The 18,195-nt window shown below is 48.3% G+C and overlaps 1 protein-coding gene and 1 pseudogene across 3 annotated transcripts in view; one reads left to right on the forward strand and one right to left on the reverse strand.

Moving 5' to 3' along the window:
* The first annotated feature begins 8,791 nt into the window (after window positions 1–8,791).
* On the forward strand, window positions 8,792–11,555 carry LOC129049314 (large ribosomal subunit protein eL33-like; annotated as a pseudogene).
* Window positions 11,556–12,720: 1,165 nt separating this feature from the next.
* Window positions 12,721–18,195, reverse strand: part of FAIM2 (Fas apoptotic inhibitory molecule 2) — a 35,740-nt gene continuing 30,265 nt past the window's right edge. For 2 of the 3 annotated variants that reach the window (NM_001133489.1, XM_054526517.1), the window contains 1 exon segment: window positions 12,721–16,481. In NM_001133489.1, the coding sequence (NP_001126961.1) occupies window positions 16,332–16,481 (150 nt within the window). In that variant the 3' untranslated portion in view covers window positions 12,721–16,331. 3 annotated transcript variants of the gene reach the window in all.

The following is an 18,195-nucleotide window of genomic DNA, read 5'->3' on the forward strand; positions in this document are numbered from 1 at the left end:
CCAATGCAGGCTACAGCAGTCAGAAGATTCCAAGAGAGATGATAGCATCAACAAGATGAAACTGATAAAACATTTAATGGGCTGGGTGCAGTGGCTCACACCTGTAATCCCAGCACTTTGGGAGGCTGAGATGGGAGGATCACTTGAGGCCAGGAATTTGAGACCAGCCTGGCCAACATGGCAAAACCCATCTCCACTAAAAACATAAAAATTACCTGGGCCATGGTGGCACGCACCTGTAATCCCAGCTACTCAGGAGGCTGAGGCAGAATAATTGAACCCTGGAGGCGGAGGTTGCAGTGAGCTGGGATTGCACCACTGCACTGCAGCCTGGGGGACAGAGTAAGACCCTGTCTCAAAGAAACAAACAAACAACAACAACAACAACAAACCATTTAATGTATCTGAATATATTCAGAGAATATTTACCCACTTAGGGAAGAGTTAAGAAGTTACTAATAGGCTGGGCGCGGTGGCTCACACCTGTAATCCCAGTACTTTGGGAGGCTGAGGCGGGCGGATCACCTGAGGTCGGGAGTTCAAGACCAGCCTGACCAACATGGAGAAACCCTGTCTCTACTAAAAATACAAAATTAGCCAGGTGTGATGGTGCATGCCTGTAATCCCAGCTACTCGAGAGGCTGAGGCAGGAGAATCACTTGAACCCGGGAGGCAGAGGTTGTGGTGAGCCAAGATCGTGCCATTGCACTCCAGCCTGGGGCACAAGAGTGAAACTTTGTCTCAAAAAAAAAAAAAAAAAAGAAATTACTAATAAAGACATTAAAAAACTAATCAATTGAACATAGAACTAACAACAATGATCAACTCCCAGAAAAGCAAAATGTTGTGCAAGAAAGGAAAAGTAATCATTGTATACTACATAGTTCAGTGGTCAACGGGGTTTACAGTCTTGATAATGTAAACATTGAATATTGATCAATCTGCAATCACAGTTATAACCAAATCAGAAGGACAGGGTAGGAGTGGCGGGAGGTGGGAAGAATATGTGTGTGTGTGTATGTGTGTGTGTGTGTGCACGCATGCATGCCCTTGATTTCCTTCTCTGTGTTTTTAATCCCTTCTGATTTTTTCTCTGACTGACCTTTTGTTTTCTTGTTCAAACTAATGTATTTCCAAGCTTTCTAATGCACATATATTAGTTTTATAGTCAGAAAAAAACCAATACAGGTTATTATCAAGAAAAGGTTAGGGACCACATCTCTGCATCCTGTTTCCCTTCTTAACTCACCATGGATTTACTTTTGTGAATCTTTCTCAATGTTTTTTGAGCCTACTTATGTTTTCAGCACGTGCCACTGCTTGGGCATAATGAATTCCACAAGGTCATCCTGCTGTGCAAAGTATTTCATAGAATCATAGAATCTTACATTTTCATTTATCATTGTTCAAACCCAAGGGATTCCCTGCACTCAAGAATTATACAAGGTGTGTTCAGGGCAGTGAGGCTGAGGAAAGGTCTGTGAAGGCAGGTAGTGGATGGAGGACTGGAGTGTTTGGGGTTAGTGGGTGGCAGAGGGGCTGATGAAGAAACAGGTAAGGAGAAGACTGGGAAGAGAAAATGAAGAACCATCCCCTGCTGCGGACACCAAGGAAGGAGGTCAGAACAATTGTGTCCTGCCCCTGCTGAAAGCCCTCAAAGGCTCCTCGGTGTCCACACAATAAAGTTTGAAGGTCTTAAGTCAGAGCAGAGCTTCTTGAACTTGAATGCACAAAGGAATCACTTGAACCTCTTGTTAAAATGTAGATTCTGTTTTTGTTTGTTTGTTTGTTTGAGACAGAGTTTCGCTCTTGTTGCCCAGGCTGGAGTGCAATGGCATGATCTTGGCTCACCACAACCTCCGCCTCCCAGGTTCAAGCAATTCTCCTGCCTCAGCCTCCTGAGTAGCTGGGATTACAGGCATGTACCACCACGCCCAACTAATTTCATATTTTTAGTAGAGACAGGGTTTCTCCTTGTTGGTCAGGCTAGTCTCAAATTCCCGACCTCAGGTGATTCACCTGCCTTGGCCTCCCGAAGTGCTGGGATTACAGGCATGAACCACTGCACTCGGCCTAAAATGTAGATTCTGGCTGGGCACAGAGGCTCATGCCTATAATCCCAGCACTTTGGGAGGCCGAGGCAGGAGTACCCCTTGAACCCAAGAATTCAAGACCAGCCTGGGCAACATAGCGAGACCCTGTCTCCACAAAAAATTTAAAAAATTAGCCAAGCATGGTGGTGCACGCCTGTATTCCTAGCTACTCAGGAGGCTGAGGTGGGAGGATCACCTGAGCCATGATTACACCGCTGCACTTCAGCCTGGGCAATAGAATGAGACTCTGTCTCTAAATAAATACATGTAGATTCTGATTCAGAAGGCCTGTGGTGGGCCTGAGAGTCTGCATTTCTGACAAGCACACAGGTAATACACTCTTTCTGAGTAGTGAGGCCTCAGAGGACTCAAAAGCTCCTCTGAGACTGACTTCCTGTCTGTTCCTTCACCTTCCACTGCACTCCCCACCCCATCCCAACGTCTCTGTTCCAGCCATGCTGAACCACTCACAGTGCCCTGAGTGTGCTGGGTGGGAACTCCGTGTCCTCGCATGTACTGTTCCCTGTGCCTGGAATCTACCCTCCATGCACAACTCCCACTTTCCTCAAGACCTAGCTCATGGGTGTCCTCTTTTGTGAAAACTTCACCAGCCACTCTCCTTCAAAGAGAGTGAATATTTTCCTTCCTCTGTCTACATGAATGTCTGTTGCTGCATTTGTCACACAATACTGCAATGTTTGATTTACCATGAACTCATGGGAAAGAGTGACCACATATAGCCTTTGTATCCCCTGCATCTGGCACGATGCCGGGCAGCTAAAGGAATGTCACCTTAATGGGTGGAGGCTCTTTATACATAAAGAAGGAACAGGTTCTCAGTAATGTACAGTTTTACAAAGGGAAGAAAAAATAATTCGCAGAAAAGGACATCTGATGTCTCAAGTAGGTGATACATGGTGAGTATCACTAATTACCTGTATTCCTTCCATCATCCTTCCCTCCTTCTTTTGCCCTTCCCTCCTTTCCTTTTTCTCTGTTTATTTTTTGAGTTTCTCTTTACAGTATATTTTAATACCCAAGTTATAGAATTCTTTCAGTGTAGAAAAATTAGTAAACCTAGATAAGCTACAATAAAAGACCTATTCTTACCCAACCTCTGGAGATAATAATTAACCATAAAATTTTTTAAAAATTTGTAGGTACATAGTAGGTGAATGTATTTATGGGGTACATGAGATATTTTGATACAGGCAATAATAATCACATCAGAGTAAATGGAGTATCCATCAATTTAAGCATTCATCCTTTGTATTTCAAACAATTCAATTTTAGTTATTTTTAAATGTACAATAAATTATTATTTTAGTTATTTTTAAGTGTACAATAAATTATTGTCAGCTACAATAACCCGTTATGCTATCAAACACTAGGCCTTCGTCATTCTAATTATATTTTTGTACTTATTAACCATCCCCACTTGCACGTCCCCCACTACCCTTCCCAGCCTCTCATAATCATCCTTCTACTCTATATCTCTATGAGTTCAATTGTTTTAATTTTCAGCTCCCAGAAATAAGTGAGAACATGCAAAGTTTGTCTTTCTGTGCTTGGCTTATTTCCTTTAACATAATGACCTCCAGTTCCATCCATGTTGCTGCAAATGACAGGATCTCATTCTTTTTTATGGCTGAATAGTACTCCATTGTGTATATGTACCACATTTTCTTTATCCATTCATCTGTTGATGGACATTTACGTTGCTTCCAAATCTTTTTTTTTTGAGACAGTCTTTCTCTGTCGCCAGGCTGGAGTGCAGTGGCCTGATCTTGGCTCACTGCAGCCTCTGCCTCCTGGGTTCAAACTATTCTCCTGGCTCAGCCTCCCGAGTAGCTGGGACTACAGGCGCGTGCCACCATGCCCGGCTAATTTTTTGTATTTTAGTAGAGATGGGGTTTCACCACGTTGGTCAGGCTGGTCTGGAACTCCCGACCTCAGGTGATCAGCCTGCCTCAGACTCCCAAAGTGCTGGGATTACAGGCGTAAGCCACCGCACCCGGCCCCAAATCTTGGCTATTGTGAAAAGTGCTGCAATAAACATGGGAGTGCAGATATCTCTTTGATATAATGATGTCCTTTCTTTTGGTTATATACCTAGTAGTGGGATTGGTGAATCATAAGGTAGCTCTATTTTTAGTTTTTTGAGGGCCCTCCAGACTGTTCTCCATAGTGGTTGTAGTAATTTACATTCCCACCCACAGAGTGTGAGGGTTCCCTTTTCCCCACATCCTCACCAGTATGCGTTATTCCCTATCTTTCCGATGAAAGCCATTTTAACTAGGATGAGACGATATCTCCCTGTAGTTTTGATTTGCATATTTCTGGTGATCAATGATGTTGAGCACCTTTTCATATACCTGTTTGCCATTGTATGTTTTCTTTTGAGAAATGTCTATTCAGATCTTTTGTCCATTTTTAATTGGATTGCTAGATTTTTTCCTATTGAGGTATTTGAGCTCCTTATATATTCTGGTTATTAATCCCTTGTCAGATGGATCGTCTGCAACTATTTTTTCTCCTATTCTGTGGGTTGTCTCTTCACTTTGTTCATTGTTTCCTTTGCTGTGCAGAAGCTTTTTAACTTGATGTGATCCCATTTGTCCATTTTTGCTTTGGTTGCCTGTGCTTGTTGGGTATTACTCAAGAAATCTTTGCCCAGCCCAATGTGCCGGAGAGTTTCCCCAGTGTTTTCCTTTAGTAGTTTCATAGTTTGAAGTCTTGGATTTAAGACTTCAATCGATTTTGATTTGATTTTTGTATATGTTGAGAGATGGAGGCCTAGTTTCATTCTTCTGCATATGGATATCCAGTTTCCCAGCATCATTTGTTGAAGAGAATGTCCATTCCCTAATGTATATTCTAGGCAACTTTGTTGAAAATGAGTTCACTGTAGATGTATGGATTTATTTCTGGGTTTTCTTTTCTGTTCCATTGGTCTATGCATCTGTTTTTATACCAGTGCCATGCTGTTTTGGTTACTATAATGGCTCTGTAGTATAATTTGAAGTCAAATAATGTGATTCCTCCAGTTTTGTTTTTTGCTCAGGATAGCTTTGCCTAACTAACATTTTAATGTATATCCATCTAGGGTTTTTTCTATTCATAAGTAAACATAAAATGTGTGTGCACATATATATTTAATCAACATTAAACAAATTAAGTAGTTTTAATATTACTCACTCAAATATTACAACTGTGAGTATAGCTCCTTTGGAGATGCCACCAGAAGCCTACATTTCAGAACATTTTTGAGGAATACAGGCCATTTAGTTTGCAGAATATCCTTCAATTTGTTTTTTTTGTTGTTGTTGTTGGTTTTTTTTTTTTTTTTTTTGAGACGGAGTCTTACTCTGTCGCCCAGGCTGGAGTGCAGTGGCGTGATCTCGGCTCACTGCAACCTCCGCCTCCCAGGTTCAAGCAATTCTCATGTTTCAGCTTTCCGAGTAGCTGGGACTGCAGGCATGTGCCACTATGCCCAGCTAATTTTTGTATTTTCAGTAGAGACGGAGTTTCACCATGTTGCCCAGGCTGGTCTCAAGCTCCTGACCTCGAGCTTCTGACCTCAAGTGATCCACCCGCCTCAGCCTCCCAAAGTGCTGGTATTACAGGTGTGAGCCGCTGCACCACCCTCAATTTGGTTTTGTCTAATATTTCTTCATGATAAGACTCAGGCTTTGCTTCTTCTTTTCTTTCTTTTTTTTTTTTTTTTTTTGAAATAGGGTCTCACTCTGTCGCCCAGGCTGGAGTGCAATGGCATAGACTTGGCTCACTGCAGCCTTCACTGCTTGGGCTCAAGCAATCCTCCTGCCTTGGCCTCCCAAAGTGCTAGGATTACAGCTGTGAGACATCCTGCCAGCCGGCTTTGCATTTCTTTGGCAGAAGCGTTATAAAGTATATTTTTGTCCTTCTTAGCACATCATATCAGAAAACACGTAGTGTCAATTTGTGCCATTCTTTGTGATTCATGATTAAGTTGGAACCTAACAGTTTTCTCTACTGTAGTGTTATCATTTTTTCCTTTGTAATTTTTTTTTCAGACAGGGTCTCGCTCTGCCCAGGCTGGAGTGCAGTGGCATGATCTTGGCTCTCTGCAACCTCTGCCCCCCAGGCTCCAATAATCCTCCCACCTCAGCCTCCCAAGTAGCTAGGACTATAGGCACGTGCTACTCAGCTAATTTGTGTATTTTTAATAGAGACAGGGTTTCGCCATGTTGCCTAGGCTGGTCTTGAATTCCTGGACTCAAGCGATCCACCCACTTCAGTCTTCCAAAGTGCTGGGATTACAGGTGTAAGCCACCGTGCCAGACCTCTCCTTTGTAATTTAAAAGTAATCTGTGAACATGAAAAAAAAAGCAATCTATGCACATGAAAAGATACTAAGCATCACTACTCATTAGGGAATGCAAACCCAAACCATAATGAGATACCAATTCACATCTACAAATAGGGCTAAAATTTAAAAGACAGATATCAACAAGTTGGCAAGGATGTGGGGAAACTGGAACCCCTCATCCATTGCTGATGGGATATAAAATGGTGCAGCCCCTTCGAAAAACAACTTGGCAGTTCCTCAAAAAGTTAAACACAGGTACATATGACACAGCAATGCTTCTCCTAGGTATATACCCGAAAGAACTGAAAACACATCCCCACAAAAATCAGGAATGTTTATAGCAGTATTACTCATATAAACAAAAGTGAAAACAAATGTCCATCAATTGATGAATGGATACATAAAATGTGGTCCATCCATACAATAGAATATTATTTGGCAATAAAAAGGAATGAAGTGGCCAGGTGCAGTGGCTTACATCTGTCATCCCAGCACTTTGAGAGGCAGAGGTGGTGGATTGCTTGAGTCCAGGAGTTCGAGACCAGCCTGGGTGACATGGTGAAACCCCGTCTCTACAAAAAAACAAAAAACAAAAATTAGGCTGGGTGCAGTGGCAGATGCCTGTAATCCCAGCACTCTGGGAGGCTGAGGACGGCAGATCACTTGAGTCCAGGAGTTCAAGACCAGCATGAACAACATGGCAAAACCCTGTCTCTACAAAAAATACAAAAATTAGCCAGGCATGGTGGCGCATGCCTGTAGTCCCAACTACTCAAGAGGGTGAAACGGAAAGATGGCTTGAGCTCAGGAGGTGGAGGTTGCAGTGAGCCACGATTGTGCCACTGCACTCCAGCCTGAGTGACAGAGCCAGGCCCAGTCTCAAAACATGAACAAAAACAAAAATAAAAATTAGCTGGGCACAGTGGCGTGCACTTGTGGTCCCAGGTGCTCAGGAGGCTGAGGCGGAAGGATTGCTTGAGCCCAGGAGGTGGAGGTTGCAGTGAACTGAGACTGTGCCACTGTACTCCAGCCTGGGCAACAGAGTGAAACTCTATCTCCAAAAAGAAAAAGGAATGAACTACTAACACATGCTACAACATAGAGAACGCTGGAAAACATTATGCTAAGTGAAAGAAGCCAGTCACAGAAGACTGTATTGTATGATTCCATTTATGTGAAGTGTTCAAAATAGGTGCATTTCTAGAAACAGAAAGTAGATTCATGGTTGCCAGGGGATAGGGGAAGGAAGGGAATAGGGACTAATGCTAATGGGAGAGAGAGACGAAAACATTCTAAAATTAGATCGTGGTGATAGTTGCACAGCCCTTTGAATATACTAAGAAAACACTGAATTGCACATTTTAAATGGCATATTATATGGCGTTTGGATTACATCTCAATAAAGCTGTTTAAACACAAAGAAAGGCCGGGCATGGTGGCTCACACCTGTAATCCCAGCACTTTGGGAGCCAGAGGCAGGTGGATCACCTGAGGTCAGGAGTTTGATACCAGCCTAACCATCATCGTGAAACCTCATCTCTACTAAAAATACAAAAATTAGCAGGGCTTGGTGTCAGACGCCTGTAGTCCCAGCTACTCGGGAGGCTGAGACAGGAGAATTGCTTGAACCCGAGAAGTGGAGGTTGCAGTGAGCCGAGATCGTGCCAGGGAACTCCAGCCTGGGCAACAGAGTGAGACTGTGTCTCAAAACAAAAACAAAAAACAAACACAAAGAAAAAAGAAGTCTGTGTGGAGGCATGTTTAAACTATATCAATACTCTGTTCCCTATCAAACTTGCACCTAAGAGTTTTAGCATCCATTGATGATTCTTGACTGAATCATTACTATATTGCAAAATGGTGATTTTTCTATCATTACTCCTTCATCTACTAGTTGGCATTTTACTATAAGGAAGAGCCATCAAAGATATTTTTAAAAATAAATGGGATAATACTCAACATTAATGCTTCATAATTTGCTTTCTAATTTAATATTATTCAGTACTGTGATTCTGTATGTAAATATTTACCCATGTCCTCATTTTTAGTGGCTGCTAAGTTTTTTGTTTTTTGAGACAGGGTCTTTCTCTGTCACCCAGGCTGGAGTGCAATGGTCTGATCTCAGCTCACTGCAACCTCCGCCTCCTGGGTTCAAGCGATTCTCCTGCCTCAGCCTCCTGAGTAGCTGGGATTACAGGCATGTGCCACCAAGCCTGGATAATTTTTGTATTTTTTAGTAGAGACAGGGTTTCACCATGTTGGCCAGGCTGGTCTCAAACTCCTGACCTCAGGTGATCCTTCTGTCGCAGCTTCGGAAAGTGCTGGGATTACAGGCGTGAGCCACTGCGCCCGGTCTCTATGAATCTTATTGGAGGATTATTCCATTAGACAAAAATCACACTGATAAGTCTCTTTAAGACACGGTCTTCTCTATCTTGGGTACCCAGTGAGGCTGCGGAGGAATAATATCCTTAAGATCCTTAGAAGGTCTTTCTCTTCCTGCCATCTTGAATCCTGTGGAGGCTTGCTGGGAACAGGACTTCTAAAAGGAAATATGTCTGGAAGGCTGTGGCCCAAGGCCATTTTTGCTGGCTATAAGCACAGTCTCTGGAATCAAATGGAGCACACAGCAGTTCTTCTTAAAATTGAAGGTGGTTTATGCCCGAGATGAAACAGAATTCTATTTGGGCAAGAGATGTGCTTATGTATACAAAGCAAAGGACACCACAGTGACTCATGGTGGCAAACCAAACAAAATCAGAGTAATCTGGGGAAAGGTAACTCGGGCCCACGGAAACAGTGGCAAGGTTCGTGCCAAATTCCGAAGCAATCTCCCTGTTAAGCCCACTGGACACAGAATCTGAGTGATGCTGTACCCCTCAAGGGTTTAAACTAATGAAAAGTCAACAAATAAAGTGGATTTGTAGGGGGAAAAGATCCTTAGAAGTCCTATTGTTTAACAGAGTGGGTCTGCAACAAACGCCTGTGGGATCCTTAGGAGTACTTCTGCCTGTCTGAAGGATTCTGAGGCACCTGCTTAGATCTTTCTGATGCTTAATGACTGCTTTCACAGTCACAGCTTTGACTTCATCTTTACCCAGAGACTGTGTGTTCCTGACAATGCTCTGGAGTTGATCTTTGCCCCGAGGCTTTTTTATTACTTTGACAATTCTTTCTTGGCTGGAAAGATTATCCTGGGCTTTTTATATCTCCTCCAAATTCTGCTTAAAAAACAGAATAATTCTTTCTTTAGCTTTTTTCTCACTATCTGTATCCTAGGATGCAAGGCTCAAATAAGTCAAACACACTTTCAACCCTCTGCCTGAAAATCCTAGCCAGAGTCATCAGTTAATTAGACCTTTTTTATCTTTCACATTAGTACAGATGAAAGTTTCACTCAACTGTCCACCACTATATCAGAGTCTCTGTTCCTCCAGATTCCAGTAGTGTTTTGCTCAACTTTCCCTGGAGCCTTCGCCCGCAGTCTCCTCAAGGCCCTGCCAGCTTTCCCGCGCAGTCTCACTGAGGGTGTCAGGCGCCTCCCACACGTTAGGTTCTGCTATGGCAGTGCCTCACTTCCAGGTACCAAATCCTGTTCCAGGCATCTGTTGCTGCATAGCAAATGACTTCAAGCTTAGTGGCATAAAACCACAACCATTTTATTATTCTTGCGGATTCTGTGGATTAGGAATTTGGATAGGGCATGGAGGAGATGGATTTTTAATGCTCCATGAGGTCTTGGACCTCAACCAGGAAGACTCGGTGCACAGGAGCTGGAACAGCTGAAGTTGGAGAATCCACTTCCAAGATGGTTCTTCCTGCCTACAGCTGCCAGCCTGGCGGGCGTGGCTGGGAGGCTGGCTCAGCTGGGTCTCTTGGCTGGAGCACCACACGTGGCCTCTCTGGCATGGCAGCCTCGGGAAATTGGACTTCTTACATAGTGGCTCAGGAGAAAAAGAAGCCAACAAAGGGGGACAGCAGTGATGTGGGACAGGCGAGGCTCACTCCTTTTGGCAGCGTTTTCCCAGATAAAGCAAGCAGAGAGTGTGGAGGGGGATGGAAGATGAGAAGCTGGGAATAAAGCATCTTAGCCATCCGTGGTGTGTGTGTGTGTGCACGCACGCATGTGCATGTTTGTGTGCGTGCACACACACACACACAAAATCTGTGAGGGCAAACAGGTTTGCTGGGAGTAGCCAGACTTGAGTAAAGACAGATGGTGTAAGTGAGCTGGATGAGGTTGCTCAGCTCTGGGATTTCTCCAGTCTCACTGGGGACTGGGTACTGTATGTGAAGACTGTCCCATGGGTGGGGGATGCGTACAGAGGCCACCACGGGGCAGTAGCAGCCAGAAGAGAATGAATGGTGTAAAGGGTTGAATAGGGGCCCCCTCAAGAGAGATATGTCCAAGTTCTAAACCCCTGTACCTGTGAATGTGACCTTTTTTGGAAATAGGATCTTTTTCCAAATAAAGATCTTGAGATGAGATCATCCTAGATTTATTGTGAGCCTTAAATCCAGAGCCAGGTATCCTTCTAGGAGGAAGGAGAGGGAGCTTCAAGACACAGAGATACAGAGGAGAAGGCCACGTGAAGATGGAGGCAGAGACTGGAGGCGCCACTGCCAAGCAACACTGCGGATCACCTGCAGCTGCCAGAGGCTTGGAGAGAGCTTGCCACAGGCCCTCCCTCAGAGCCTCCAGTGGGAACCCACCCTGCTGACACCTTGATTTCAGGCTTCCAGCCTCCACAACTGTGGTGGAATGAATCACTGTTGTTTTGACCCACGCAGTTTGTGGCAATTTGTACGGCAGTCCTAGGAAAGCTAACAGGCAGTCCAGGTAAGAATGGGTGGTGAGGTAGAAGGGATCTGGAGGCAGGGGGTGCCAAGGGGGCCCAGCGTGTACGCCAACCTAGACCATTCATCCCTTCCGTCACACTAGCCCCTGCCCCTCAACACTTTGCAAGCTTTGAGCCCTGATCCAGAGATCTTCCCTTTCCCCGGCACCACGGCTCAGCACTGCTTCCCCCGCGGGGCTGCATCTTCTCAGGACCCACGGCTGCACGGTCTCGAGCCGCGGTGCCTGGTTTCTCTCTTGCACCACCATTGGTATCTTCTCCCTCTCCTATCTCTCACCATCTGTGGAAGTGCTTTGTATACAGTGAGCGCTTAATAAAAGTCACTTTTCTCTCCTCAGAGGCCCCTAACTCTTGCCCCAGCCACTTTCCCTGCTCCAACTGAATTTGTGCCCTGACCTTGTCAGAGACAAGGATAACGTCCCCCATGGCTCCAGTGTGATGGCGTTCCCTCCCCTCCCACACAGCGCCCTGGCCTCACCTTCCCCACAGGAGCTTGTGGGGTGATCATTAACCCATGCGCCTCCTGACCCCACTCCCAGTCACTAATTTGTGTGTAAACTTGGACAAGTCGCTGCACCCTCTGCTCCTTAGTTTCCTCTCAGGTAAAATAAGAGGGTTGGAGTAGACACATTCACCCATGCATTCCTCCATTCGCTGGAAAGTTGTTTACTGAGACCGTGCGTCATAACTCTGCCTTCAAGGAGCTTTGGTTCTGTAGGGTTTTTGTTTTGTTTTGTTTTGTTTTGTTTTAAGATGGGGTCTCACTCTGTCGCCCAGGCTGGAGTGAAGTGGTGTGAGCTTGGCTCATTGCAACCTCTGCCTCCTGGGTTCAAGTGATTCTCTTGTCTCAGTCTCTTGAGTAACTGGGATTACAGGTGTGCGCCACCACGCCCAGCTAATTTTTGTGTTTTTAGTAGAGACAGGGTTTCACCCTGTTGGCCAGGCTGGTCTCGAACTCCTGACCTCAGGTGATCTACCCACCTCGGCCTCCTAAAGTGCTGGGATTACGGGGGTGAGCCACTGTGGTTTTAAAGCTGCCGCTCTGGAGAATCTGTCCAGGTGCAACCCAGGCATTCCTTCCTTTTGTGTACCTTTTAGGAAGCAGATTTTGGCTCAGAATAAGAAAGACCCTTCTACCAGAACGGTCCACAAACGGACAGGCTTCCACAGAAAGGGGTGAGCCCCTGTTCCGGAGGAGCCTCTGGGATTGCTTCCAACTCTGGGATCCTGAGAGCCTCTGTAAAGGGTTTATTGAGCAGGAGAACCCATTTAACTCTGTCCATATGAAAATAAACGTGGAGATTTACTTCAAACTCAGCAGCTCTGGTGAGAAGGCTCTCACACAGGTCCAGGTTCGACCCACACAGACTCCACGACCATCTGAGGCAACCAGCACACGGCAGACGAGGGAAACGACTCAGGTGTCAGAATTGCTTTTATTTTTATCTCCAGTCAGTCACAGACCCCAGGAAGGTGAGGTCAGGGAAGGGAACAGGTGCGGACACTGGGGAACTTGCAGGAGCTGAGGCCAGTGGACAGCAGGAGTGTCTGGGGTGTGGCAGCCGGGCCAGGTCCCTGGAGCTGTGTCTGCCCTCAGGGACTCAGGAGAACGGCCCCGGGGAGGGCTTGGGAGGGGGTACACTGTGTCCGAGAGATGCAGCCATCGTTCGGTAAAAGAAAACAGCGGTGGCTGATGAGAAGACAGGTCTGGGGAGGTCTGAGGAGAGGTGGGGGCCAGATCCTGCCCCCAACCTCCAGCCACATGGGCCCTCGGTGACTCTCCCAAACCAGGCCCCGCGTTTCCTCAAGCAGCCACCGGAGGGCAGCAAAGTGCTTGTGCAAAATCCCACCCCGCCCAGGAGAGCAGCCAGGACACCCGGGACTTGGCTTCAGGTGGGCCAGGGAAGGAGGCAAGGAGCCTTTTGGAAAATGGGTGTCTGTCCCATTCTGACTCCCTCGGAAGGAAGAGTAGGGAATGGAAGAACTAAGATTCCAGGGCTTCCCCAGGTGATACAGAAGGAGCCATAGGTGTGCCTGGGAATGAGTCCCAGACTCACGTGTGCCTCCCTGGCCCCCATCTGCAGCTTCCAGGAGAGGACTTCAGTGGGAGACCCCTCAACTCACATTCCAGACGGTCAGATTCCTGGCTGCCTCCAGCTTTACAAAATCCAGCCCACCCCTTCCCGGGCCCAGCCCCACCCAGGCCAAAAATGTGAGGGGCCTGCAGGCTCCCTTCCTCCTTTACAGCTTGTGACACCTGCTCAGCTGTGGTTTCCTTAATCTTGCATTCCTGTTCCCCCGCCCTTCCTCCTTCTGACGCCTCTCCTGGTGTTTCAGGATTCCTTACTGCCTGGATTGGAGATGGAACGCATAGACTTTGGCCCTGACCCTGCTGCCTACACTGTGGTACCCAGGACCCCCCCTCAGGACCCAGAGTAGGAGGCTGCGGCATCTTCTGCCCGGCTTCCCCAGCTCTGCAAAGAAGCCATTTCTCAAATGGCTGTGATGCGTGTGTGACATTGTTTATAGCCGAGGACCTGTCCCTCCTCCCCCAAGCTTTTGGCACTCAGCCCTGAATAAGCTTCCAAATCCCCAGTTTCTGCAATAACTTATCCCAGGGAGAGGAGAACTTGGACAAGTAGATTCTAGGAAGCATGACCAAGGCTATCTGACAGTGGCAGGAGAGTGGGGTGCTGGGGCTAACCCTCTGGAACTGAGGCCAGAGATGAGGAGAGGAAACTGAGGGGCCCAGAGGAGAGGAGGTGGAGGAGGGTGTGAACCGGCTGAGAAAGTCAGTGGAGAGAAATGTTCTGGTGCCTCTCCCACCCTATCCTGGCTATGAACTTCCATGTGGCAGATGGAAAAACTGAATTCCAGACAGCAAGAAACCCTCACCTAATACCAGGAGCCCGCTGGCAGTGAGGCTAGGAACCAGAAACCAGAAATCTTGCCTCCCAGCTCTTGTCTGGAAGATAGAAACCTCAGAGTGCAAAATCTGGCAAGGGGTTTCAGGAAAGACGGGAGACCGGGTGGCACTGAGGACAAGAAATCCCCAGGACATCAGGGCCTGACCACCCACCTCTCTGTGCTCTCATGTGGTCTCATTCCGGCCCCCACCCAGGCCCAGGGGCAAGCGTGATACCCTGTTTGTGTGAGGCAACTGTGGGACTGAACCCCAGGCCCGCCACTCGCTAGCCGTAGGACCTCAGACTCATTACCGAGCCTTTCTGAGCACCTCGGCTTTTCCCTCTGCTACGGACATGAGCAGAGCGCTGTCTCTGGAGGATCACTGCGATGGATTAATTTAGACCAGCACACAGTGGGCATCTCACCCGTGCCCCCAATGCCTTTGCTGCACACACACCACCTGCCAGTTCTTGGCTCCTTTTCTCTTCAAATATCCAAGATGGAACAAAACTTCAAATGCTTCTGCAATGTTTCTTGAAAGCTGGGAGTAGGAAGGGTGGGGAGGGATGGGGCTGGGAAGGAACAGCACACCTCGTCTCCCTTCCCAGGGCAGACGGAGCTCCCAGCACAGGGGAGAGAGAAGAGGAGGAGAGCGAAGCCGAGGGAGGGTCCTGCTAGCCACTCAGAGCCTTCCTGTATCCACACAGTAACTTTCCACTGGCCTGGAGCTGGCCATTGCACATGCTGGCTGCATGCTCCCCCAGTGTGGCCTCCTGGTTCCCTCCCCACAGGCGCCCCCCTGGGGGTTGGAGGGCTGACGCACACCCTGCCTGAGATCCCAGCCGCCTGGAAGCTGATAAGGAGCCCTGGCCTCATTACATGGGACCAGCTGGAGGGACTGGCCCTGGCTGTTAGCATCAGCTGGATGGCTTCCAAATTGGAGAGATGCAGAGATAAGTTGGGGGAGCACTTAGGGACTCTGGGCTGAGTGAGTGGCCAGTGAAGCTAGAAGAGATGTGGACTGTGCCAACTACGAAGACCTCAGGAGGCCTGGCTGGGGACAAGCCAGCAAACAGCAGCTGACGGGAAGGGTTTCGGAAATAAGAGGTGCAGAAGGGACTCCCACACAGCCTCGGGTTAGGGCTGAGGCAGAGCAGGGACTCCTTCCAGATGGGGCTGGCCTGGCAGCTAGAGTGATTGCCTCCTCCCCCAGAACATCCAGCCGGAGGGCCCAATCACACCTCACTCAGCCTCAGGCCTGTGGCAGCTGCCTGGCAGGTGGAGAAGCGAGTGAGAGGATGTGGGTCTTGGTCCTGCAACCCCAAATGCCTCCCAGGTGGACGTGGGTCTGGATGGATTGGCTCCCCAGCTCCCACTTCCCTGGGAGCCCCAGGGCAGGCCCTCACTGAGGAGTGGGGCCCCCTGCCCTCACCTCCTGCCCCAACAGAACTCTGTCATGACCCAGGAGGGCCATTCACAGCAAGCAGGAGACAGCACAGACTTCAGACCCTCTCCTATTGCTCTTGGCCTCCAGGTCCAAATCCCTAGAAAAAGCCGCTGGTCCCAGAGCCAAGAGAAGATGGGCAGCCTGGGACAGCCATCCTGCCCACCCACTCCACCTGCCCAGCTGTGTCCCCTACCCCCTTTCTTACAAAGTGTCAATGCCTGACCTGGACGAGAAAGACAGGAGGACACAGACTGGATGCAGGACAGTTTGCCCCAAGGCCACATGGTTGTGCAGCCCTAGGAGGAATTGCGGTGGGGCTCAGGGCTCTGCCGGGCTTCCTGGGTCTCTCTCCCGCAACTGAAATCCTGCTAGGCTTCTCCTTCTTGTTCCTTGGACCCTCAAACCCAGAGGAGCCTTCAGCCTTGACCGTCCCAGTTTGGAAGATATAACGGGGGGAATGGGGCGGCACAGGGATTGACGTGGCCTCAGTTCCTCAGGGTCCCCATGGCATATGTACAAGCGGCAGAGGGCTGGGCTGGGCTGGGGTAGAGAGTGGCCTGGCCACAGGCTGGGTTGGCAGCTAGTTTTATATCTGGTCTCGCAGGAGTGCAGGGGAGGGACAGGGAACCAGGAGGGGCGCATTCTCTGGAGGACGGTGGGGCGGGGAGGGCTCCTCATTCTCGGTTAGTGCCAAAAAGCTGCAGGAAGAAGGTGAAGATATAGATGATGTCTAGGTAAATGTTGAGGGCTCCAAAAATATACTCCTCAGGGCTCAGCGAGTGGCGTCGGTTACCCATCAGCAACTGGGTGTCAAGTGCCAGGAACTGGGAGAAGTGAGGAGAGAGAGAGATGTCAGAGGCCCAGGCAGTGTGACAGTGACTATGGCAGCCCAGGTGCCCCCCTCAGCCCCACCCCCAATTTTATTACCCTCACCTGCTGCCTGACTGCCCAGTGGCCCTCCTATGACACCTTCTGTCCCTAATTCTATTCAGCAGCTATTTACTGAGCACCTGCTATGTACCAGGCACAGGGATACAGCAGAGAACAAGACAGCCAGGATCCCTGTCCTCACAGAGCTTAGAGTCTAGAGGAAGTAATTGTTAGGATGATGAGTATAACAAGGTTCCAGGCAGCGGTGGGGCTGATAACAAGGAGCCTCACCTATGTGAGTGTGTCAGGAAGTTAGGGAAGGCTTCCTGGAAGAGGAGACCTTCAAGCTGAGGCCTAGTCTTCTTGCCATTCCCTCAGGACCCTGCTCTCAGAGGAAGGCAAACGCTTCAGGTACAAGCAGGGCCTGAGCACTTGTGCTGTACTGACATCAGCCCATCAGTGCTACCGACATCCCCATCAAGTAAGAATCAGATTCTTCCTACAGGAAGCGAGGCCCAGAGACCTTAAATATTAGCTAAAGGTCACACAGCTGGAAAGTGGCAAAGCCAAGATTTGAACCTGAGCAGGCCGGCTCCGGAGCCCCAGGTGTAAACATTCTGCCCTGCTGCTAACAGCACCCGGGGTTAATGCCTTTCCTCCCAGGAAATAGGCTCTTCCCTGGGGCCCTGCTTGGCCTAATGGACTAGGAACAGATTCCCTCTGAGACAGCGCTGTGTCACCCCGCTGCCCCTGCAAGGCCCACTGTATACAGTGGCTCCTGCCCTTTGCCATGTAGCTTTCCTCTGGGCTCCAAGCCTAAGGAGCAGAACCCTTAAGTAGCATATGAAATTTGGCAGGCGTGGTGCACTTTTCTGGAGAAAGAGGCCAAAAAGTCCACCAGTATCTCAAAGGTGATGAAGCACTGATCCACGTGGGATTGGAATTTTTTTTCTTTTCTTTTCTTTTTTTTTTTTTTGAGACAGAGTTTCCCTCTTGTTGCCCAGGTTGGAGTGCAGTGGCGTGATCTCGGCTCACTGCAACCTCCACCTCCCAGGCTCAAGCGATTCTCTTGCCTCAGCCTCCCGAGGAGCTAGGATTACAGGCATGTGCCACCACACCCGGCTAATTTTGTATTTTTAGTAGAGACAGAGTTTCTCCATGTTGGTTAGGCTGGTCCTGAACTCCCAACCTCAGGTGATCTGCCCGCCTTGGCCTCTCAAAGTGTTGGGGTTACAGGCGTGAGCCACCAGGCCCAGCCCGGGATTAGAATTCTTTTACATTGATTCACATTCTTGTTAACTGGGCTCTTCAGTCACTTGTATATGAAAGGCATGTTCCCTGGGTCCTCTGAAATTCATTCATTATACAATAAATATGTATGGGGCAACAGCTGCAATGACAGGGACTTGCTGAGAGCGGAAGAGACGAGAAACACAAAGCCATGCCTGCCTTGGGGAAGCTCACGGCGTCATGGGGGACACTTACAGGTCATTACAAGAAAACCCAGGAAATGCACAATTAGGACTATGAAGGAAGGAGCTACTAATTGGGCCAGAGGAAGGTGACCCAGGAGAGGTGGCATTTCACCTGAGGCTTAAGTAGGAGTTTGCTAGCTGGGAAGGCCTAGGGAAGCCTGGGAGGCCTGACTGGTGTTGTGTGAAGAGTGGG

Source organism: Pongo abelii, chromosome 10, assembly GCF_028885655.2.
Source record: "Pongo abelii isolate AG06213 chromosome 10, NHGRI_mPonAbe1-v2.0_pri, whole genome shotgun sequence".
NCBI classification, from domain to species: domain Eukaryota; kingdom Metazoa; phylum Chordata; class Mammalia; order Primates; family Hominidae; genus Pongo; species Pongo abelii.